At 31.8% G+C, this 26,361-nt stretch overlaps 1 protein-coding gene across 1 annotated transcript in view; it reads left to right on the plus strand.

Annotated features, from left to right (window-relative positions):
* Positions 1-26,361, plus strand: part of NRDC (nardilysin convertase) — a 62,477-nt gene that overhangs the window by 17,480 nt on the left and 18,636 nt on the right. Inside the window, exons 2-14 of the mRNA XM_081057523.1 lie at positions 177-471; positions 4,483-4,564; positions 5,438-5,591; positions 11,104-11,177; positions 13,757-13,852; positions 14,922-15,044; positions 16,955-17,012; positions 18,725-18,798; positions 20,157-20,226; positions 22,848-22,925; positions 24,043-24,163; positions 24,242-24,300; positions 24,566-24,620. Of these exons, the coding sequence (XP_080913649.1) occupies positions 177-471; positions 4,483-4,564; positions 5,438-5,591; positions 11,104-11,177; positions 13,757-13,852; positions 14,922-15,044; positions 16,955-17,012; positions 18,725-18,798; positions 20,157-20,226; positions 22,848-22,925; positions 24,043-24,163; positions 24,242-24,300; positions 24,566-24,620 (1,339 nt within the window). The remainder of the gene's footprint in view (positions 1-176; positions 472-4,482; positions 4,565-5,437; positions 5,592-11,103; positions 11,178-13,756; positions 13,853-14,921; positions 15,045-16,954; positions 17,013-18,724; positions 18,799-20,156; positions 20,227-22,847; positions 22,926-24,042; positions 24,164-24,241; positions 24,301-24,565; positions 24,621-26,361) is intronic.

A 26,361-nucleotide genomic window follows, 5' to 3' on the forward strand; every position in this document is an offset into this window, starting at 1 on the left:
CCCCTTTCAGAAGCAACCTATTTTATTAATTTAAAAATACTGTTGGTTTTGCGAATGTGTGCTTGGAGGTTTTAAAAAATTCTGCTAAGCTGATTACTTGTATTGATATAGTGTAATGAATAGCTGATTCATGTGTTTTCCGTTTTTTTTTTTTTTTTTTGTCTTTTTTCACCTAGACACATCAAACTACGAAATGGCTTGCAGGCACTTTTGATTTCAGACCTAAGTAATCTGGAGGGTAAAACGGGAGATGTTACGGATGAGGAAGAGGAAGAGGAAGAAGAAGACGAGGACGACGATGATGAAGATTCTGGAGCTGAAATAGAAGATGATGATGAAGAGGGTTTTGATGATGAAGATGAGTTTGATGATGATGTTGAACATGATGATGACGACCTTGATCCTGAGGATAATGAATTGGAAGAATTGGAAGAGAGGGCAGAAGCCAGAAAGAAAACCACTGAAAAACAGGTGTGAATCATGTCTATTGCATCTTTTTCTAATTTAGGAATTCTTTGGGATGAATTCTAAACTTATGTTCCACTTCTTAATGGCAAAAATGAAGTATATATTTTTCTTTTGATCTTCAGTAAAGGTCTTTTGTTCTGTATAAAGATAACATTTATAAACATTCTGCTTTAATTGTAAAAGTGACATGTTTATTATAGAAATTAATGGAAAATAAAGAAAAACAAGAATATAAAAATCACCCATAACCATAACTCTTAGAGGTAATCACTGGTAATATTTGAATTTATGTGTATTTGTGCACATGATATATTTTAAAAACAAATGCCAAGGGGTGAGAATCTGTATAATTCTTAGCCTGGGATAGAGGCATAAGAGAGTGTATTATCCTTGGAGAGACTGAAAGAAGAAAAGGAACAGGGCTAGTATAGAATCCTCACCTGGGTCTATGGTGCTAAGAGTTCTCATATGGATATTTCTATCTAGGTAACTGAATGTGATTTATCTCTTATGGGAAAGCACCAAAGGTCTGGATAGATAACAAGCAGATTGGAAGAACTGAAATAGAAATGGGGAGTTGAGTTTAGTTAGTATAATATATGACAACAATCAATGAATAGATAAATAGGCCTTAATAGGAAGAATTTCCCTTTCTGGGTATCTTTTGAAGAACACTACCTCCAGTTTGCAGTAGGGAGTACCTATATTAGAGGATAGTATTTTGGAGGCATTATGGTGGAATTGGTCAGCAAATGTTTGTTGAAGCTAATTTCTTGAATATTGCTAATACATTTAACATGGTACATTCCACATACAAACAAATTGAAGTTCAGATTATTAAGACTAAAATCTAGATGTCAAATGTATTATACTGTAAAGTGGTCAGTCCTCAAAGATGTAAGTTGTGAGATACAAGTAGTACCATGTTTCCCCAAAAATAAGACCTAGCCAGACAATCAGCTCTAATGTATCTTTTGGAGCAAAAATTAATATAAGACCCAGTATTATATTGTATTATATTATATTATATTTATACTATACTATATTACATTATATTACATTATATTATAGTAAAATAAGACCAGGTCCTAGATTAATTTTTGCTCCAAAAGACGCAGTAGAGCTGATTGTCTGGCTAGGTCTTATTTTCAGGGAAACATGGTAGACAGGTTTTAAATAAATCCTTTGATGGTCACTCTTCCTGGAAAATTTTTTTTAAAGAAGACTGTGCCAGTTCTTTCACTAAATTGGTGGGGGGATTGAATTACATGTTTAAGAAGCTATTTGTCCTTGCTATTGAGATTATGAGTGATGGCTGTTTTTGGGTAGCATGATGGGCCAAGTGGTTTTATCTTGGAGAGCTTCAGGGATGAAAACCAAAATACTGGGAAAAAATGCATAGATATGTCACTTGATAGGCTATACTAAGGTCTTTATAAATAAATTGGGAATTAATAAATTCATTTTTAATTTAAAATAGATCTCACAATTCCAAATAGAACAATAATAGAAAGGAAGAAATTGTAAAAGTCATAGAGTGGAAAGAGTACTGACAATCAGGAAACCTGAATTCTAATTCTGGCTCTGTCCCTATCTTTCTGGATGATCTTAGGCCTTTTTAATTTTCTCATTTCTGAAACAGGATTAGATTACATAATTTTTAAGGTCCATTTTACCTCTGAGACTGAGTGATAACTTTGTAACTGAACAGTCTCTATCTGTATATTTCTTTCTATATCTATCTATTAGTGGCTTTTCTTGTGCTTTGGACTTCTTTATTGTCTTCCATCAATTGATATTTTTATCTTCTAATCAATTGATATTTTTATCTTCTAATCAATTGATAAGCAAAATTCTAGGGTTGTCTTGACAACTAATTTTACTGTCAAGACAATGAAATACCTTAGATTTATACAGTAATGGTGAACCCCTTTGACAAATGGGTCTGTGCATCCAGTATTTTGGGTACCCCTTTTTATTTGGCTTAGGTGGATAAAACTCTAAATGTTTCCCTTTTCCAGAAACAGCAAGATCAGATTCTAATGATTATTAGAAACTGGCTTACATGCTGCCTTCTCTGAGAACTCAATATGATATATTCTTTGTAAGATATTAATAGCTAATTTTCATGATTATGTTACAAAGGAATGGAAGAACTTAATGCATTTTGAAGAAGAGATCAAATTGTTTTGATTCAGATACAATGGGGTATACTAGTTAAAGGAAAGATCACGTGAGCGTAACAACAGAAGATGGTTTATATTCATTTAATGAATAAGTGTCTGCAAAAGGGAAATAAAGTAGTCTAGAGAAGAGGTGACTTAAGAGTAGCATAGGGTTTTTGCAGTGGTCTTGTGGTTTAATTTTTATTTGAAAAATATGAACCTTGTTGAAGGTGAATATGAGAATTAATGGAAGTGGGAAGAAAAAAATTTTGAGGTGTTTGGAGAACTTTTACCTAATTAAGAAGTTAACTGCTTTTCCATGTCATCACCTTTATCCCCCTTCATTTGCCTCCTCACAAAAAGAAGGTGTTCTTGATCTGACTGACAGGTTTGATAAAGTAACAAGATTGAAATTTAAGTATGATATATACCAAAAGATTTGTTCAGGGCTTTCCTAAGTCAATTCTCAAATATGAATTTCTCAAATATGAATTTCTTGAGTAGTTAATTCTCAAGTATGAATTTCTTTTCTAACAGTCGCAGAGCCTGTTTTTGCTGTGGTCAAAGCTGTCTGATAGACTGTGGTTTAAGTCAACTAATACAAAAATATCTTCAACCCTGCTGGTCGAGACAAGAAATCTTTATGGGGTAGTTGGAGCTGAAAGCAGGTTAGGCATCTATTAAACATCGTAGAACAGGTTAGACTGTGGTTTGAAGAAGTGGATATTTCCACATGTTTTAACTGAGTTGATGTGCTTAAGTCTTCAAAATGGGATTTACAGTATTAAGTGAGACTCTTTGGTTCTTCTGAAAACATACTTTTGTTTTCTGACAAATGGTTAACTTTATACCAGCTACGTGCTAAATTTTAAAAGCTCTCTTTCTAAGATGGTAACTGTTTATCAAAACAATATGTGTCACCAAAGGTGTTAGCCTTTTAAAATTGACATTTGTAAAATTTGAGAATGTTAATAATTCAATTTCTTATCCTCAAGGATTTAAATTGACTGTTTTTCTCTCCTTTTTTGTGTCTTTTAACTTATAATGACATATGGCATGCCCTAATCATTTTTAAAAAGTGTAGTTTGGTGTACCTCTTGGCCATCTATTTTGTTAAAAACTCTTAATTTTCCCAAGGTATGGGGAGAACATGTGCTGATTAGTAATGTTCTATATGTCTTGAATAAGAAAGGAAGAACTAAAAAGCCTCTTTAAAGTTTAGTCCTATAGTGTTTTAATAGCTAAAGATTTTCTATTTTAATTATTTACTTATCTTTGTTAGATGTTTTCCTGACATGTTATTTTACACCCTCTTTTAATAAAAACAAAATTTTCTGAGAAGTTTTAATAAAAGTTTTTTTCTGAGTCTTTTTTAGAAGTTTTAATAAAAACAAAATATTGAGAAGTTTTTCATTTTGTAACTGAACACAGAGCCTTTCATTGCTTAGAGATCTTTAGCGATAATCTACCGAGATACATTATTCTGCAGATTTCCAAAATCTAGTAAATCAGGAAACATACTTGGTTCAGAACTCTGAAATCTGACCCAGAATGATATTTGGGTGGGCTGGCCAGTCCCTCTTTGGTTTTTTTCTGTCTGTTTCTGCTTTTTCCCTCCCATAGGTCTGCACCTGTTCAGCATTTGGCAGGATGGCAAGAGGAGAAGCAGCAGAGTGAAACTGACCCATTTCTGGTGAGTTTCACTTTGCTGCTCCTCCTGATTATCAGAGAAAGAATTTTGTTACTTCCTATTGGAAAACATCCATCTCCAAGTGAATCCTTAAGATGAGATGACAATATTATTCCTTTAGAATTAACTCATTATTTGTATGTGTTCTACTTACTCCAGTCTGCAGCGGCTCTTTGTGTTGGAGTTGGGAGTTTTGCTGATCCGGACGAGCTGCCAGGGCTGGCACACTTTTTGGAGCACAGTAAGATACAGTAAAATATTATTCCCTTGTGTGTTTTTTCCTCCAAATTTATATGACTTGATTTCAAAGATAACTAGCTGCTTTGATAGAAGTATATGTTTAACCAGAGAGAAGACTAAGAAAATATCTTGATGCATATCATAGATGAAGTCTTAATTTTAATTTCCTTGACTATGCTTATTTTGAGAATTAGAATGAAACTGCTTAGAAAACTATTTGAAAATGTAGATTTTTATTATTATTTAGGTATGGTAGGGCAACAGATCAGGAGACAGTAGCCAATCTCTAGGAACTTAGGCTATAGCCTTGGGAAGGGCAGTCTCTTCCAGGGTTAGCCAGGCCCCCAGATGTCAAAGCATTAGAAATATAGAAAATAAAAAAGACATGATTAATAGAAAATAAAATAGAAAATATTCAGTTTAATTATGAAGGTACCTAACTAAAACCTGTGTGGATGCTATGCAATTATAAATATCTAACACATTTGTTTTCCTGAATTACTCACTTTTACATTCTGGTTTTCCAAGCTATTTGAGGGTAAATGTCTCATCTTATGAGTTTTTATAGTAATAATTAATCTGCATGTACCCTTATGTTAACATTTTAATTTATTTACAAATAAATTATATATTTCTTTTTTCTTTCTTTAAGAATAAAATGTTTAGTTTTTGAGTATAAAAGTAATATATGAGCATTATAAAATTTTAAAAACAGAAGTGTAAGGAAGAAAGTAAATATTATCTAGACTAGCCATTGTTAGTGTGTTGGTAGAGTCTCTTCCTATTTCTTTTTTCATGTGAGAAATTTCATAATTGATAATAAAAACATTGTCTTTATCTTTGTGCTATGTGACTTTGTGTTCTTTCTACTTAGTGGTATTCATGGGTAGTTTAAAATACCCTGATGAGAATGGGTTTGATGCCTTCCTGAAGAAACATGGGGGTAGTGATAATGCTTCAACTGATTGTGAACGTACAGTCTTTCAGTTTGATGTCCAGAGAAAATACTTCAAGGAAGCCCTGGATAGGTAATTAACTCAAAATGTATTTTTATTTTAATTATCTAATGGCACCTTACAAGTTGAAATGTTGGACATTGTACTGTGGTGTTTCTTTTCAAGCAGTACTCTTAAGTCTGTAGAATTGTCACACTTTATTTGAAGAAAAGAGTAAACTATTAAATACACCTTGGCTCTTATTCTGTAATACTTAGTTCTTGTATTAAAGATTAAACTAAAACCCTTAAACATCTTTTCAGTTTTGTAAATAATGTATTCACTATTTACTCATTATTGCAATTAGTCTTGCTAATTTAGTAGAAAATATGGAAAAACAGAGAAGCAAAAAAAAGGATAAGATTGTTCCTTAATTTTATAATCTAGAGATAACTATGGTTAATGTTTTTGTATATAACTATCTATATTTTTTGCAGCGTATGGGATCCTATTGTTCATATCCCTTTATGTTTTTAAATAAGGTATATCATTTTTACATATATAATTTACAAAATGTGATTTTAAGTTATTGTGCATTATTCACATTGTACAGAAATACTGTAATCTGTTCAATCAATTACACATAATCAGATAGTTGTTTCCAGTTTTCTAGTATTCTAATGTAATCCTAATCCTTACCGTGTTTCCCCGAAAATAAGACCTAGCCAGACAATCAGCTCTAATGTGTCTTTTGGAGCAAAAATTAATACAAGACCTGGTATTATATTATACCTAGTATTATATCACATTACATTACATTACATTATATTACATCCAATCTTATAGTAAAATAAGATTGGGTCTTATATCAATTTTTGCTTCAAAAGATGCATTAGAGCAGATTGTCTGGCTAGGTCTTATTTTCGGGGAAACACGGTATGTACATCCTTAATTATTTCTTTTAATTAATTTCTAATAAGTGAAATTGCTGAGTATATTTGCATGTTTAGTTTTCAGGCTTTTTTGTGTGAAGCTTTTGATATTTACTGAAAAATTGTTTTCCAAAAAGTTTATATCAGCACATTAGTAGACTTTTGATATCACTTCAGACCAAAGTCTACACTAGAAAAAAAGTCACTTTACACCAAATTCTAAATAAATGTAAGATTGAAATATGAAAAAGAAAACCTTGAGTTTGAAAAGTATAATGTAAGCTTCTTGAGGGCAGAGATATTGGTCTGTATTTTGTTGAGATATCTCTTGCATCAAGAATTTGATACTAAGATATTTGTTGAATGAATTAATACATTTCCTTATAGAAAAAAATTACTATAAAATCAAAACACAAATGATCAGAAAAATTCAAAACTTGGCAAAGGTCCAGTTTTCTAAAGAAAATGCCTCACCCCTTAAAAGATTAATTTGGCCTGGAGGACTCTTTTGGGTAAATTCCCAGAAGTTGAAAGCATATGCCATTATCAATGGAATAAATATTTAATGTGTTTCCGAACCCCTAAATTAATAACTTTTTTGCTAAAGCAATGCCAAAATCCCATTAAAATTGACACAATTGCTTTGATAACATTATTTATAATAGGATACAAAATGGTGGTTTTTCTTCACTAATCTATAATATGGTTGTCTGCCTATGTTCAGTGAACTATTTTATAGCTGTTTTTAATTGTATACTTGAGTACATGCACACAGCACATGCATTTGATACTCCGTGTTTATATAATTAAAACATTTAGTTCCAAAAGGCAAACAAATTAGACACCAAAGAAATCAATGAAGGCAGTGAAAATCATGCCCAAGATTATTCTTCCTATAAACTTAGAAAATCAGGAATACTCTAAGAATGACTGCATGTTTGCTCTTGTTTCAGAGTTCTCAGCTCTCAAGGTTCACAAAATCTAAATAGGTCTTTCTTTATATGTTTGAAGAAATTTTAAGCAATAGATAAGTTGAATTCTCAAGTTGAAATCTTAAACAATAGACCAAATATAAAGAAGGAAAAAAAAACCCTACTCATTGAAAAAAAAATAGGCAAAGGATATGTTGAATAAATTGTGACCATCTCAGAGAAGATGAAACTTATCATAAAGCCTAGTTAAAGAACTTGTTTCATTTCTTCTTAAAGAGGTTCTGTACATTTTTGATTTAAGGATGGCTTTGGGAAATCAGAAAATACTTACGCATTTATTTCTACTAAAAAAATGCTACTGGATTAATAGAAATTAATAAGAATCTCAAATCATGAATTTATGCCACAAATGGTAGGTAGTGATAGAGCATAAGTATTGCATATACTATAATAAATATGATAATACTATACTTCTGTAGTTAGTGAGGTATAAAAAGTCTTTGGATCATTTGCAAAGGACTCATAGAGCATGGAATAAATGTATTTATTATAGGTCAATAAAATCCAATTCCCTAATACAAGTCACATTTTTTATCAGTATCTTGGATCATTTAAGTAAAAAATTGAGGAAATTACTGAAGTTTTAGTCTTGTAAGTAAATGAGAATGGAAGCTTCTTCTGCCCTGGTGCCATTTTCAAATTTCAATAAATTTGAACTTTGCTTTATAAGTATTTCAGGATGAGGGCAAGAAACATTAAGGCCCAGGACATCTGCAAAGTGGAATATCAAACAGGAGACCCTCCTCATAATAAGCTGGTACTCCAAGAGACTTCCACCCTAGATTGAGGAAATGAATTAGCCATCCTGAGGAATTACAGCCTATGTTCAGACTTCCTGAGTCTTCTGGTGAACCTCAAGCCTTGATTGTGATTTAACATGGTCCAGAACTGGTAATGTTCTCAGATGCCCGAGTGAAGCATACACGAATCCTCTCAAAAGGAAAATGCATTCATTCTAGGCCTTACATTGTTTCTATAAGTAGTTTTTCAAGTAAAATGGCCAGCATTCAGTCAAACATAAGCAGGCACACAAGAAAACAAGACAACATGAATGGGGATAACAGAAAGAGATTTCTAGCGCTTTAGAAATCTTATATATTGGAATGATTAGACACAAATTAATAAAATGATTATACTTTCTGTTTTTAAAGAAATAAGAGAAGTTTAAATACGTTGCAAGGAATAGGAAACTATAAAATGTGACCTACAAGATTTAAAAAATAAAAAAAGAACATCTTGAACTGAAATATGATCATTGAAATTGAAAACCCAATGGACAGGTTTAAGACAAGAGTAGATATAGCTGAAGATAGAACCAGAATACAGGCCAAAAGAAATCCCAAAATTGAGTATAAAGAGAAAAAAAGATGAAAAATACAGAAAAAAGGAAAAGAGGCATAGAGGATAGAGCAAAAATGTTTGATATATATTCACTTGGAATCCTAGAAGGACAGAAAAATGGAGTAGATACAATATTTGAAGGGTTGATCACTGGAAATTTTCAACAACATCAAATCAGAGGTTAAAGAACGCTAATAAATTCTAAAAGTATACATTAAAAGAAATCCACATGTCGAAAAACATAGTGATACTGCAGACAATCAAATATAGAAAATTTTTGCCAGATTAAAGGGCAAAATCCCATCTCAAACAAGGTAATCTCAATAAGGTAAACAGCTAATTTCCTGTCAGAAACCATGGAGGCAAGAAGGCAATGGTATGACACATTTAAAGTGCTGAAAGAAAAAGATAAGTACAGCATGGATGTATATTAGGTCATAAAACAGTTTGCAATATTGAAAGGATTGAAATTATACAGATTATGTTCTCTAGCTATAATGGAATGAAATGAGAGTCAATAACAGAAGGAAATTTGGGAAATTCCACAAATTCGTAGAAATTAAACAACATACTCCTAAATAATGGGTCAAAGAAAAAAACAAAAGGGAAATTAGAAAATACTTAGAGACTAATGAAAATGAAAACAATATACAAAAATTTAATGGAATTCATCAAAAGCAGTTCTCAGAGGGAAATTTATACAAGCTATAAACACCTCCATTAAAATAAAGATCTCAAGTCAAAGACCTAAATTTCCCTCTTAATTAATAGGTAAAGAGGAACAATCTAAACCTAAGTAAGCAGAAGGAAAGACATTAAAATTAGAGTGGAAATAAATGAAATAGGCAGTAGAAAACAACAGGGAAAATAAACAAAACCAAAAGTTGGTTATTTGAAAAGATCAACAATTGATAAACCTTTATCTAGACTCAAAGAAAAAGCAAGACTCAGATTATTAAAATTAGGAATGAAAGAGTGAATATTACTATGATCTTACCAAAAACAGACAGGTCTCTAATAGAATACTGTGAATAATTATATGCCAACAAATAGATAACTCAGATGAACTATACAAATTTCTCAAAAGACACGAACTATTGAAACTGGCTCAAGAAGACAGAAAATCTGAATAGATATGTAATGAGATTGGATTAGTAATCAAAAACTTTCCAAGTGATAAGTGTAGACCCGATGGCTTTACTGGTGAATTCTAGTAAGCATTTAAAGAACACTAATGCTTCATAAACACTTCCAAAAAATAGAAGAAGGGGTACTTCCTAACTCATTCTAAAAAAACCAGAGTTACTCTGATACTAAAACTGGACAACGATATCACAAGAAAAGTACAGACCAATATCTCTTACGAATATAGAAGCAAAAATCCTCAACAAAATACTGCGAAACTGTACCCAGCAACATACACAGGATTATACACCACAACCCGGTGGGATTTATTCCAGCAATGCAAGGTTAGTTAACCATATAAAAATCACTGTAATATACCATATTAATAGAAGGACAAAAATCACATCTCAGGATATCTCAATATAAACAGAAAAAGCATTTGACAAAATCCAGCACCCTTTCACAATAAAACAATAGGAATAAAATGAAACATTCTCAACCTCATAAATGGTCTCTACGAATAACCCACAACTAACGTCATGCATAATAGTAAAATATTGAATAATTATTTGTAAACGTGCATTGAATGAAAAAAGTAAGCTTTATCCACTTTTTATACATAAAACCACAGATACACATACAGTATATAAACAGACCGTGTATCTGTGGGATTAAAATTTCATAGCGGAGTGATTAGGAGAAAATTCCTGAAAAGGCTCCTTAGGGTTAATAATGAAAAAAAAAAGGTCAAGAAACACTGGTCTAGAAATACATATATGGGTGCTGAAACTATAAAGAAAAGCAGAGAAGTGATTACCGTAACATTTAGGATGTTAACTCTGAGGGTAAGGTAGGTGCTGGGTGCTTCTAGAGTTCTGACAGTGGTTTGTTTCTTGACCTGGGAGGTGGCCACTCAGGGGTTCACCTTCTTGTGACATATACATACATATACAGATGCATAAATATTTATACATATACAGATGCATAAATCTGTATATGTTTTATATACTTTTCTGTATGAGTGTTATATTTCATAATGAAAAAAGTAGTTTGTAGACTACAGAAATGCAGAATACTGCTTGGATTTTACATATACATGATTATGAACTAAATCACCAACTTAGTAAAATTTCTTAATTAAAAAGTGAGATGTTGACTGATGAAAAACTTTTACTGAAAAAAAACAGAAATGCCAGATTTTTTTTTTTTTTGTAGGTGGGCGCAGTTCTTCATCCATCCACTAATGATCAGAGATGCAATTGACCGGGAAGTTGAAGCTGTTGATAGTGGTAAGAGAAGTGGTAACATACATCTTACCACTTTTTCCTTTATTGAACCAATTATTTATTTAGCACATTTATCATCCTTTATCACTAGACCATTTTGTCTTTAATATCATAATGGGCTAAATTGAAATAGATGTGTCATGTTTATTCCTGAAGCCATTAAAATGTATAATTCAGTATAGATTTGAAATAAATCAAAAGGATGGTAGATTCTTGTTTTTTTCAGCCTTTGTTGTTTGAGTGTTTTACAATAGTGACTAAACTTGCAGGTCAGGAGCCTAATTCTTAAAGCTAATACAGGGTGTTAAAACTTTAAAAGTTCACATATCCTTTTTGCATGAAGAGAGTTTCTCTGAGGCTTTATGTTCAGTATCCCATCCTGATATTTAAATAATGTATCCTTTGTTGCCTGTGGTGTAGGTGCTTTGTGACTTGAATTTTGGTAATTCTGAAAACAATTGTGATATATTTATGGATGAAGAAACTAAATCCCTGAGCAGGAAATGCATTTAGTTTTACTTTTTGACAATGTTTCTTCTCTTGGGATTTAAAGAATGACGGCAATAAGGAAAACTGTGTGATTATATAGGGTGAGGCTTCATTATAGAGCTCTGCTATAAATGTGTTAATTACAAAGTACCAATAAATAGCACCACTATTTATTGACATTATTATAACACTAAAATAAAGCAAGCAGTATGTGAGTGCTGCTTGCCTTATTTTAGTGTTATAATAAAGTCATACTAGATTTGGGGGGACTTGAAGTTCATGTAAGTTAGGTTTGGCTTGCAGCAACTGAAGAGGCAAGGTCTCTGTACTTGTTCCTCCTTTTATATTATTTTCCTCCTTGGCTTGATTCAGTGACTATTTCTAATAATGATTTATTGCATTCACTAGGCTGAGTAAACTGCAGATGGCTGGAAAAAGCCATCTGTCCAGAAGTCAGCCGACTTGTATTTCACTTATAGTAATGTCACTAACTGTGACCCTCAGTTCATTTGTAAAAGAGGATGAGATTCTTACTAGCTCTACCAGCTCCTTGCAATCAAGTATTTATTTTCTTCCTTTTTGTTACCTGCCTACCACAGTGTCTGTTTTATCATAGGCTCAGATAAATATTTGTTGAGTGAATGAAAAACCAAAATAATCGAGGAAAACTGTAAAAGTCTTCCTTACTTTTTGGGACCTACCAATTATATTCTCTGTCTTGAATGCTTTCAAGTGTGTTTTTATTCATGCAGTTTCTAAAGTGGGTGAAATCAGTGTTTAAAAAAAATTACACCTCTAATTCAGTTTTATAAGTTTAAGTCAATATATAGAGGGTGCCAAAAAAAGTGTATACATTTTAAAAAAGGAAAAAGCTGTATTGATATATACCAATAACAAAAGATGAATACAAGTCTCGTTTGAATTCTGCAATTTGAGCACTTTGAGAGGTGTCAAAGTGGTTACCATCAGTGTGCAGACACTTCTGATTAGGGCGAACTACTGCTTGAGCAACGTTGACAAAAGTGTTAACATCCCTTAAAATGTGTATGCATTTTTTGGCACCCCCAGTATTTTATTATATTTTGAAATATGAAGAAATATCTAGACACGTGTATACATATATGACATATATACGCACATATACACATAAGCATACAATAAATAGTTTTGGATTAAGATGAACTTAAGCTAAAAGCTCTATTTTTTGTTTTTGTTTGCTTTGGATGATAGGAGACCTATATTTTAATTTATGATCTGACATAAATAGCTAGGTATGTGTCATTAATCACTTAACCTTCTGAGTATGAAGAATTCACTTGAGTTCAGGGAGATGGGGAAAGTGCTTAAGTTTTAACTAGTGTAATAAACTACTTTGGTATTCATGAACCAGTTTTGAAAGCTCAGTAATCAGGTATTACTTTCTTCTATTCAGATGTCATGGTCTTTCTTTTATCATTCTTGTCTCATTCATGTCTTTAGTTGCCTGCATTTCTCTCTCCAGCAACTAGTTCAGTAGTAGTATCTGTCATAGAGTAGATGTTCAGTAAATATTTGTTGAAGAAATATATCTATCTCATTTAAACTTGTAAGAATCCTATGAGCTAGGTACTTGTAACTCTATTTTATAGCTGCAGAAGTAGAATCAGGGAAGTTTAGATAACTTCCTCAAGGTTGTACAGCTTAGTAAGTGGCAGGACATGGATTCTAGCCAAGGAAACTTAAACAGTATACTTGTATATAACAAAGTTCCCAGACAATAAGGAATTTGATTTAGCATTTTATTAGCACTTTCATCAGTAAAATCTTGGACCTGTCGTTCTAGAGTTGAACCCTTCAGATCATTAACCACCATGTTTTATTTGAAAACAAGGGAAATCCTTTACATAGGTGAATTGATTACTCAAAATTATGGAATATTTTAAGCTATAGAACCTGGTCTAGATCCTTGAGTTCGCCACTTCAGTCTTATAACACATGATTATAAAATTAATTTTTGTTACTTCCTTACTCTTAGTTCTGTAAGCTTGAGTTTCCAGATATTAAAGCAGATAGTGAATTTCATTTTATTAAAAGTGTTTCTTTAAAACTGACAGAATATCAGCTTGCAAGACCTTCTGATGCAAACAGAAAGGAAATGTTGTTTGGAAGCCTTGCTAGACCTGGACATCCTATGGGGAAATTTTTTTGGGGTAAGATACTAAATACTTCATCTTATTTCATATTTTCTAGTTAAGGAAGATTGAGAATATGAAAAGTTGATAAAGAATGGAAAATTGTAGGGTAAAGTGAGGTAATGGAAAAGGTAGGGTAGCTAGGTACCTTTTACCTTTTAGGGCAGGTAGGTAACTTTTCAAATATAATGCCTATATTTGGTTCTCTAATATTGAATATATCAAGAATAGCAAGAATATATCAAAAATATATCAAGAATTTTGTGAATGCTTTCTGGGTGTCAGCTACTCTGCTAACATATGAATTATCTCATTCATCATCATAATAGTTATGAGCTGTGTATCATTATTATCTCCATTTAAAATTAAACAGGCTAAGGGAAGTTATTTAATTTGTTTAAATCACACACTGGTGGATGTGGGATTTGAACCTCTGTTTATCTGATTGTAAAGTCTGTGTTCTACCCGAACCTGACATTTCCATTTATCAACAGAGATTTCAGTAATGATTTCTCTAATAGCTTTTGAGCTGTGACCTAATTTTGTTTAACTGGTAAGCTGCTTAAATGGTATCTGTTTTTCATAATGACTTTTTTTTAGAATCTGTTAAAATCAGTTATAGCCTCATATTAATCCTCTTGACCAAAGAGTGGAATCTGGGATGAACTGATTTAAATGGTAGTTCATTCAAAGGATTTTTTGCTTCCCTGTATATGTTGTACAAAGTATATGCATTTTATATGGCCTCCTTGCTTTATGAGGTTGATTTTTTAAGAATTATGCAGAGTATTATTAAAATAATTAAGAGCTAAATCCTGAATTGAATAGCAGACTAATTATTAAGAAAGGAAGTATAAGGCAATTATTGTTGCTAAGGTTTTACCAACTAGAGATTAATTTCTTATGTGTTAAAATAGACTTTGGAATTGTTTCTTGGCAATTTTTGTCTTACATGGATATTGTTATTATTACACACCGATCCAATATTTTTGAATCACTTGGGTTATTTCATTATGTGTAGTAGCGGAGCATGCATTGTTGGTATAGAGACTTTGTTATTTCTATAATCTTTTTCATCTTTTTACAGGAAATGCTGAGACTCTTAAGCATGAGCCAAAAAAGAATAATATTGATACACATGCTAGACTAAGAGAATTCTGGATGCGTTACTACTCTGCTCATTACATGACTCTAGTGGTTCAATCCAAAGGTATTATTACCTACTATGGCCCTTAGAATTACTCTAACGTAGTATTTTCTTAGAACTTGTTTGCCTTGATCAGTGTTGCAGTGCACTGTTAATTACTTTAGTGTTTGATCTTAATATGAACTAAAGGAAATCAGAATTTGGAGAGGTCACATAGCAAGTGGCAAAGCTCAGGGAAACACAAAAGCCATCTGATTCTGAGGCACATTTTTTTTCTCATATAGACATAGGTCTTATCTCTAAGCTAGTCTTTGAATATACTAATGTACTAATAGGTCATAAATTTGTTAAGTTACGTTCAGCTGCTGCCACTTATCTCTTGTTTTGCATTTAATCGATATTAATTATAAACCCTTACAGGGGAAGGTGTCTGTCTTTTATCCTCATATAGGGTCCCGTAAAATGGCACGATTAACTGAATTCCATCCTGGTGATGCTAGTAGAAGTGTCTTAAATGTAAAATACTGATCAGTACCACTACTCTTTTTCTCCTTTTCTCCTTATCTTCAGTAACTTGTGTCATTAAAGATATCATGGTAACTTTCTTTTGTTTTCTTTACACTTCAATCAACTTAATCTGTTTTTCAAAGTTAATATTAGGTTGGTGCAAAAATAATTGTGGTTTTTGCAATTATTTTTAACCCTTTAAACTGCAGTAACTTTTGCACCAACCTAATAAATTGCTAAACTATTCCTTTTGACATACTTTATAGTTTGTACATTTTTTTTTCAAAACTAATTCTCTCATGTTAATATGATTCTCCTTTTCACAAAATTTTGTTCTTTCATTATCAAAATTAAGATCAGAGCTGATTTGGCACCTAAGTATAAAACATTTTTGCTTTTAGGATCAAAATTAGTCCACTAAATTTGACTTGAATGTAAAGTTATGAATATGGTGTGGTAGAAATGGGCATTTAGATACCTTTCATAACATTTGTTTAGAATAGGCAATTTTATATTCAGTATGTAATATTAATTTACAGTTTTTAGTTAATTATTGTTTCCAAATCTGTTATGAACATGCATTTTTCTTCAGCTAGGTATTGTTTCTTTTGCATTCTCTTATTGTGTGATGACAACTGTAAGAGCATTTTAATGATTGTTGCAAATTTACCTTGTACAATCTAGATTCAATTGATTTTGGAGTTGTAGCATTTACTATACTGTTTAAGAGTTACATATTTCTATAAAATAGAATAAATTTAGAACTTGATTAGTGTAATTTACATCTTGTGTTTTATATCCTGGGGCATCTCTTTTTTGAGAATTATTGAAACTCATGTGTCTGGTTGAATTAACAAATACTATCCAGGGATGGTAGTGAATCACTGGGATAAAGCATAAAAGGTTTCCTTTTTTATTTAATTTCCTGTTTCATGAGAAATTTCAAAAGAATTTCTTATGAAATAGAAGCAAAGAATTAAAAGAAGATAGAATTTTATATATACATATATATATGTATATATAAACCTAAGTAGCAGACTTAATGGACTTAATTTACACTCAGCAAGTGTAAATTAATGTAAAATAAATGGAGTATAAAAGTACTCATGAGATGCCAATAAGAAGGGTCAGTGTAGTGTGGATTAATTGGGGAAAAACTTCCTAGAGAATGGTTGGCATATTCGTATCTCTTGGTCCTTCACACTAGCCTAATGATAAACAATTTATTTTTTTATTGTGTGCTTTTTCTAACTTTACCTTGGAGAAATGAAGGAATCTAACAAAATTACATGTACCTTAAGTATTGTTATTTTTTTGTTGCTTATTACTGGTTAAGAAGTGACAGGTAATGCTCAGATTAAAGTATCCCTTTGTTTTATAGCTAAAGATCTGTGAGAAATCTAATTGCATTTCTACCTTGAATAACAACATTGCATTTTACTGTCTCCTCCTGCCCTCTCCCCAAGAAACGCTGGATACTTTGGAAAAGTGGGTGACTGAAATCTTCTCTCAGATACCAAACAAGTAAGATATTTATTTTCATAGATCATACATTTTTAAAGAGGCCATATCTTCTTGTACGAGTCCCAAAGGTATTTTTCCTTTCGGTTTGCTTTCAAACAGGTGATGAAGACCTAAAGTGTGGTTTAGCAAGATTGCACAGCTTCTGAGTGGGAAAACTAAGATCAGAACCCATGTTTCTGTAGTTTCCATAGTTCCAAATTTCTAAGCTTGTAAACTTAGAGTAAGCAGTAATTCTGAAGAATTTATGCCTCATTTTATATTTATTCAGAGCTTTTCTGTTACTGCAGAGAGCGAACTGATATGAAAGCAAGTTTTGTATTGAGAGGCAGAATCCATATCTACTTGTATCCCCTTCCTGAGAACAAGTTGTGTTCGGAAAGTTTGTTTTTTAAGTCATTTGTTTGAAACTTGGAATGCTTTTTCCCATAAATGAAATAATCTTGTATATGATGACTGGCTTTCCGTACTGTCTGAAAACTCAATTTCATATAGTTGGACCAAATTATCTTTTATTAGAAATTGTACATAGAATCGTCCCAGTACAGAAAGCTACTTTTTGTGAACCTCAAATTCATCAAAATTATACAAATATTTAAAAGATACTTTATTGTTACATTTTTGTTAACAAGAAATATAAAAACTAATTTTGAAGCAATTAAGTCTTTTTTCCCACTTCTAGCAGTTAACATTTTTTGGTAAAATACATGAAATCAGATTTTTTTTCTTGTATCAGGTGAGTAAGCTAGACTTTTTCAATTTCTTCATTCGAAGACATAATTTGTTTTAAATTTGTGAAAGAAAGAGTAGCTTTAAAAATGTTAGGATAATTTGTAGTAACAACTGATTATTATTTTCTTGGCTTTATGTTAATTTCCATTGATAATTCGCAGTACTTTTTATGTATGAAAAGATAATAAAAGCCATGCCAAAGTTGCAGGGTTGTTTTGTTTATTGTTGTTTGTTTTGCTAAGAAATGAGTTTGAGCTATGGAAAAGTTAAGTGGCTGATAGAAACTTGTTTCACTGTGAAACTTCCTAATAAAATCAAATGTATATTGAATAGAGGGATTCATTAGGTCCTGTGAATCCCTCATAAGCATTTAAAAAAATTCTCTTAAATAAAGTTCATTAATTTAATGACTTTTAATGACATTAAATTAATGACTTTTTAAAAAAAGTCTCCTAGGTGTTTAATATTAATTCATAATGACCATGTTTTAGAAGAAAATATAAATTACGATATCTTCAACCAGGTGGGAAGTCTAGAAGGAGAGTCCACATCTTTTAAATACCATAGTGCCTAATACAGTGCTTTGTTCCTAATAATCACTCCATATACCTATACTTGTTGAATTAAAAAATTATGTCTAGTATAAGTTTTTTTCCCAAATGACTTTGTATAGGAGGAGAATTGAAGTTGAATGTGTTGATAGAAACAGAAAATATTGGGAGGGGAGGTCCCTTTAGTTGTTTTATATCTCTTGTGAGTTTTAAAGATGTTTGAGTTACTGGGAGTGAGGTTAAGAAAAGGTTGTGTAGTTCAGGAGTTTGTGGCTTTGTTGCCATCTATTCACTTATATCTAGAATGATATTCAGCCAGGAGGATATAGAATAGATTATAAATACCTATCAGTTAGGTATAGGTATCCCTTAAAGATACTGCTTATAAAGGCTTTTGCCAATTGAATTTTAATGTATTTGTTTTATTTTCAGTGGGTTACCCAAACCAAACTTTGGCCATTTAACGGATCCATTTGACACACCAGCATTTAACAAACTTTATAGAGGTTCGTGAACCAAAGGTTTAAAACTGTTTGAAATAACTTTAGCGCATTCTCTAACACTTAATTGAGGCTGCCAATTTTCTTTGAAAATGAGAACACAATAGAAAGTTCAGCTGGGTTGGAAAAGGGAGTAGATGGGCGGTGGAAGTCCAGTTAGCCACTAACTAGCAGAAGATTGATTGGTCTGCTGCTACTTGAGTCTGTTTCATGCTTTCTCCCTGTTTTCCCCTTGTTCCCTTTTGTTCTTTGGTTTTTTATTTGTTTGTTTCTTTCCTATTTCATTTTATCTATATTGTGCTCTTTTTTTGCCTTAAAAAAAAACAAAACAGAAAAATAGAGGAGGGGAAAATACTTCAGAAATTGTTTCTTTTACCTTTATTATAAAAACAATTTTGTTAAGTGAAGAAAAATTTAAAGTGTAAAGCAATTGGGTGGGTGCAAATCACCCCTAAATCTTACCATCCAGAGAAGTCATTTTGTTGAATTTCCTTTTGAGTTTCTCTAGGTGTATTTTCTTAATATAGTTGAGAGTCAAAAGATATATACGTGTCTATCTTTTGGTTTTTCATTTAATATTATACTACATTTGTAATAACTTCCCAATGAGTCATCATATGGTTATTTGCCCATATTGAATTTTGCAGAAACATTCTTAATTCACCATTTCTCTTTCTTTGCTCTTTTTATCATGGCAGTTTTTTTTCTCTTTCTCCTAATTGCCTAAGTATTCCTTCCTCCTCCTCCTTCACCCCATTTCCAGTCTCTTTCCTCTTCCCTCCCTCTGATAAATAATTTTTGTCACACCCATTGTCTGTGGCTGGTTCCATTCTACCTAAGCTGACTCTCCTAGAGACAGCTTATTTTCAGCTGTATATTTTCCTGCTTTAGATTTTCTTTCCTTAGAATCATAAAATAATAGCACTGGGAAAAATCTTAGAGCAACTTCAGCCTAATCCACTCACCATACCATAAGAAAACAAATTCAGAAAGATTTAAATGCAAGTGATTTTTCTCAAGGTCATAGCACACATATAGCAAGATAGTGGTAGGGCTGGATTTCAACCATGGGTCTCCTGACTTCTAGTCCTATATCCTTGCTTGCAAGAAGAGATCCATCCCCAGGAGCATTTAATATTTTGATAGTTCTTTTATATGCTTTCTCTACCTGTGAATCGAAATTGAAATTTACGAAAATTGCGCTGTTCAAATTGGAAAATTGGCAACTTAAAATAATAATTGCATTATATTTAACCTTCCCATTTTTTGGAGGATGAAATGTATTGAATTAAAAAAAATTCATGTAACATAGTAAAAGTTATGGAGAAACTCTTATATCTATTCTTCTGAAAAATATTTTTTAGTTGTTCCAATCAGAAAAATTCATGCTCTGACCATCACATGGGCACTTCCCCCTCAACAGCAACATTACAGGTAAGAGTTCAAGGGCAAGTTTACTCCATTAGTTACTGAGTGAGAGTCATATTTTAAAAGCATATTAAATGGTTTAAATTTGGGGGTTCTAGATTTATACACATATAGGTAATGTGGTAAACTGGGACCTCACTGCTCCTGGATATTTCAAGCCTTGCTATATATTTTAATGTCTTCTTGGGTATAAAAAGTAGAGCTTTCTTCTAACTAGTTACTGTTCTGAGTCTTTGAAATTAAGTATCTTAGTGTGAATACTAACTTTTGTAATTATTTTCTTTAGTATTTTGAATACAAAATATATTTGCCTGTGATTTATTTGCCAGTGGTGACCATTTAGTTTGGTCTTGTCAAAAGTAAAGTTAAATAATTTTGAGCCTGGAATACAACTACAGCATAAACCTCAAGGATTTACTCCTATGAGTTGGGAATGAGTTAGGGAAGATTTTTACAAATTAGGAAAACATTTAAACTTATTTATATCATTATCTTATTTGAGCAGTATAGCATGGGCCAAGACATTCTTTAAAGATATGGCTCAATCAGTGCCTACCAATGCTTTTCTAATTAGAAACAAATGATAATAAACTGATAAAAATGTAACCTATTTTTAAAACTATTACTAACGAAACAAAACCATGAGGACAGACGTACAAGCAGAAGGAAAAAAAGTAATGTGTATTGCTTAAGCTCAGTAGAAAATGCTTTTTAGAAAAAGTATATATTACAATATTGAAACAAGTCCCATAAAGTTAATAACAGTATACCGACTGTGAGAAAGCAGAGAACATGTATTGTCTATTTGCTTTCGGTGCAAGGATAATATGCGAAAAAGTAATATACATTGATTGTGTAGTTATGTTAGAGTGTCCCCCAAAGTGTTAAAATTAAAATACTCATATTTAAAAGCTTATTTGTTTTAAAAGTTTACATAATTTATTTTAAATTATGAAAACAATACATGCTTATAAAATATTAAAATAGGACAAAAGGAGAAGTACAAATTGGCAGTTACAAAATAGTCATGGGAATGTTAAATACAATAGGGAATATAGTCAATAATATAATAACTATGTATGGTGTCAGGAGGATACTAGACTTATCAGGGGGGTCACTTTGTAAGTTATATAAATGTCTAACCACTATGCTGTACACCTGAAATTAATATAACATTGAATGTCAACTGTAATTGAAAAAAAAATAGGACAAAAGAATATTAAGTAAAAAGTAAAGTTCTGCTTCTTTTCTTGGTCTCTGTCCTCAAAGATATGCCAAATATTAATAGTTTTATATCCTTCAGATATTAAAATAATGAACATAAAAATCTCTTACTTGTGGAAATGGAATTATACATACCTTCCCTTTTTTGGCATTTCCTATTTTCTTAATTAGCAAAGCCTGTTTACCCTCTGATTGATTACTAAGGTAGTTCATTGTAAGAATCTTGAAAATTGCTGAAAAGTAGAAAAAATTCATCCATGATTCTGTTTTCCAAATACTGTTAATATTTCTATATGTTTCCATCCAGTTATTTTATGGACTATTTTAACGTGATGTTCATCATGAGTTATTTTGCATCCCCAAACATTTGTATTTCCAGTAAATTAGCTTTGTGGGGAGCTTTTTTTTAATACAAAGAATCAAGTGTTTATCCCTCCAGAGGTATCAAATACAGTACACTTGGCTTTGTTCAGATGGGAATGTTGTATAATCAGGTGGGTTCAATCTTGAACTGATTTGCTCCCCTACATCAGTGTTACTACAGATGTAATTCAAATTCATATTTTAAAAAATGTGTGGGCTTTGGGGATTGCTTAACATAGATGAAATCATAATATTATATCTTGACTTTAAGAGTTTACTGAATATACTTCTGTGAACTAATTTTAAAATTTAAGAATGTTTAGATTTCCTAACTCAATTCTTCTATATATTTTTGTTTCAGTAGGAATACATTTCTGAAATTACAGTAGAAGCCAGTGGGAAAAGACAATTTGAATAGAATATATATAAATACTCAGACTATTAAAGTTATTATTACATAATAAAGCATTTTACACCTGTTACACATTTTCATAAAAACAGTTAGGTAAGTGAAGAGAAAAAGAAAAACATAGAGAGGTTAAGCTTCTTGGTCAAGATCATGCATTTAGTTAAAGGAAAAACTAAAACTACATGATAGATTTTTTGATCCTTATAGCAGCATGTTTCAGTTTACCACAGAGCCTGAGTGGAATACGGAAGCTGTTACAAATACAGAGTGATTCATATTGCATTAAGCTCTAAAATTGTCAAGAATCTATATTATTCCCTTTTGAGTAAAACAAAAATGAAAGATTTTACCATGTAAAGAAGTAAGTTTTGTGTCGAAGAGAAAAAGTAGTAGTCTTAAATTTTGGAATGATTGTTGTACTCATTCAGTGATTTCATATGAAGAAGTTGAATTTTACTGTGTTTTCTTTTATGTAGATACCAAGTTAGTCATTATTTTGTCTAGTAGAATTTATGTGAGAATACGTTTATAATCATATTCTCAAATATCGTAGTCTTAACCAGTACGATTTTTCTGGTGTATTTTAATACCTTAATTTTTAAAATTTCTGATCTTAACATTTTTTTAAAAGGGTGAAGCCACTTCATTATATCTCTTGGCTGGTTGGACATGAAGGCAAAGGCAGCATTCTTTCTTACCTTAGAAAAAAGCAAGTATTAATAAAATGTAGCAATCTCTCAAAAACAAGACAATAAGTGTTACTGTTACCCATTCTTTTCTATTTTTGCTTTATCTGCCAGGAAGCCTAGAATCAAATTTAATGCTTAATTCAAGTCACTTTAATAACCTAGATTATTTTAATGGCTATATTTTATTTGTGTATTTCCTTGGGAGCACTCTGTTAGCCCTTGTTGAAAGTAGTTGTACATAAAATTTAAAAAATCATAAACTAATAAATTCCAGAAATACATAAAAGGTTAGCTCTAATGAATTTAGATTTGATAGTAAAGAAGTCAGTTATTTACATGCTGTGGATCTCTAAGCGTTCCCAACCCAAAAGGTAGACTTTAATCAGAACTTCATTGGGCAGATAAATTATAATAAATATGTGGGACAGTATATGAACAGTATATGCAGCCATGTTAGCAGAACGTTTCCTAATACAGTTAGGCACTGTTTAAGTTGTCTCGCCAAACAATAGAAGTATTGCTTTAGAATCAGGACCAATACATTCAAGTAATTCCTTGTTTGATTTCTCTATACACTAATTCAAGAATGGAAAGGTAGATGAGAAATTTAAATAAGTACTTTAAAACATTAAGTGTGTACTAGAGCATTCAAAGAAAGCTGAGGGCAGGGTTATTATAAAAAGATAGAGATATTAGGTACGTTTATACCTTACACAATAAATGTAAACTTTTGAGATGTGCATAATTTTTCTATCTTACTGAATTTTATTAGAATTTCAAACTATTCTGGCTTCCTCCCTCCTTATTTTAGGTTTTTAACATGGTGTTGTTCTCTTCAACAAAAATTACTATGGCTTTATAAAACTGTTAATGTTTTTCTATTTTGTAACATATTAGTGTTTCTATTAAACAAGTAAATATGGCTGTTGTTTCCTTCTCATGATTCCTGCATGCACTACAATTCCTTGGGAGGCTTTATGCTTTTAAAATTTGTGCTTTTAAACTTATTGGAAAGCATATTTGCATCAAAGGCTGAACTTCCCAAATTTTACATAGAAACCTTTGTTAATTTGGTGTATTTGTAGACAGACTATCCATCCCAAGATATTGATTGGATTAATTTTTCCCTCACTGTAGGTGCTGGGCTCTTGCACTATTTGGTGGAAATGGTGAGACAGGATTTGAGCAAAATTCTACTTACTCAGTGTTCAGCATTTCTATTACATTGACGGATGAGGGTTACGAACATTTCTACGAGGTAAATAATTAAAAAGGGAGGGTTTTTAAATATAGATATCACTTTATGCAAAAGTGTAATAACAAGTTTTGTTTTTAGGTGGCTCATACTGTCTTCCAGTATTTAAAAATGCTGCAGAAGCTAGGCCCAGAAAAAAGGTAATATATACTTATTAGAATTAGGCCAGGAGTCAATCCTATTATGTTTTAGCCTTTTAGCTGCTAATGGACGGACAAGCTTTAGTCCTGCCTTGATCATTTCTTCAGGCATTTATTTCCTGCTTAATTTCCTTTGCTGGCTCCATATTCTTGTTCCTCTGCGTGTGAATGTATGTTAAAGGTTTATGTGGCTTGTGTTTTCTTGCTGATGATGCTAATGAGAAATTTAAATATGTCTTCTGATTATAATTATCTTCTTTCACAGAATTTTTGAAGAGATTCAGAAAATTGAGGATAATGAGTTTCATTACCAAGAACAGGTACTAGAAGTCAAATTCTTTTTGAATGTTTTCTGTGACCAAGTTGAAACTGATATGGACATTGTTCCTCTTTTTGGAAATGTTTTCGAAGAGTTTTAATTCTGCCATGTGAGTCTCAAGATGGCCTTGAGTCTATCTGCAAATTAACTCTTATGTTTTTGAGTATTTATACTAACAGTGAGAGGATTAGGCAGATTGACACAGATCATATTGTGTGATAATCGTTTATATATGTAGTCATCCGTCTGTCTATCCTTTTGATAAACATTCACGGAAAGCTTGCTATTGTACTTGGTAGTTTGGGAATTCATATATTGTGAAGACATTCTACAAGATAATCTGTAGTAATTGTGACATACCATATTAGTAACAATGTGCTTTGTGATTTCAAGGCAAGGAAAACATTTGCCTTGATTGGAATAGGATCAAGGAAGGCTTCATGGATGTGGTAAATTTGAATTGAATTCAGTACTAAAAAATGGATAAGGTTTGGATACATTCTAAGCAATGAGAAGCACATAAGTAAGGAATTATGGGGTATTGTGAAAAAATGAATGAACCTATGTGTCTATAGCACAGAGTATATGAAAGGAGGGTATTTTATAAGACTGAAAGGTAAAGAGTTTAGAGCAGGAGGGTTTTTTTAAACCCTTTTGCGCCTTGGATCCCATTGGAAATCTGTTGAATCCTGTCGACCCCTCCTCAGATTAATATTTCATCTCTCCAACTTTTTAAACTCAGAAAAATTGTCAGAGTAGTACAGTGATTACTGGTAGATCCCTCACCTGTCTTCACCAATTGTTAATGTTTTGCCATATTTTATTTATTCTTTCTCTATTTGTGTGTGCGTGTGCATTTTTTTCTCAAAACATTTTGAGATTTATAGATATTGTACTTGCCCCCTACATTTTTTTAGCATGTATCTGCTACAAACGAATGTATTCTCTTGCATAATCTCACTAAAAGGGTCACACTCAGGAAATTTAACATTGAAACAATACTGTTAATTATTACACAAGTCACATATTCTATGATTCTGTTTATATGAAATATCCAGGATAGGTAAATCCATAGGGACAGAACACAGATTTATGGTTGCCAGTGTCTGAGGGTAGTGGGTAATTGGGAGCAACTGCTTAATGGGTATGGGTTTCCTTTTGGGGTGATGAAATGTTCTGGAACTAGCAATGGTGATAGTTGCATAATTTTGGGAAAATACTGAAAAACACTGAATATACTAAAACACTTTATTTTTTATTTTTAATTACACACTTTAAAAGTGTGAATTTTATGGTATGTGAATTATACCTTAAAAAAAATTAAAGGGTAGCATTTGAGTGTTCTTCCTAGTACCTTCTCCATTGCTTTGGCACAAAAGATCTGCTCTTAGCCATGGTCCTTAGTGTTTTCTCACAGGAAATACTTTGAATCACTCAATTTTGTATTAAACTGATTAGAGCAGTTAACTTATAAATAAGTGGCTGGTAAAAATAACTGATCAAAAAATTTAGAACAAAGTAGGAGTCATTTAGAATAATAGTAGCATTTTAATGACTAATCAGTTTATTGATTCAAGAGTTTCCTGAAGTGGAGGGAAAGAAGCTAACAATGAATCTTTTTCCTTATTCTATTTTTTTCTTATTTTTACGTGATACACCTCGGGTCTCTTGTTTGTACTCTTGTCTCGTTTCTCCTCTCTGAATGCAGTAACCTTCACTTCTTTTCTGTCTTCCATTAGATG

This window comes from Rhinolophus hipposideros (genome assembly GCF_964194185.1).
Source record: "Rhinolophus hipposideros genome assembly, chromosome: 8".
In the NCBI taxonomy this organism is placed as follows: domain Eukaryota; kingdom Metazoa; phylum Chordata; class Mammalia; order Chiroptera; family Rhinolophidae; genus Rhinolophus; species Rhinolophus hipposideros.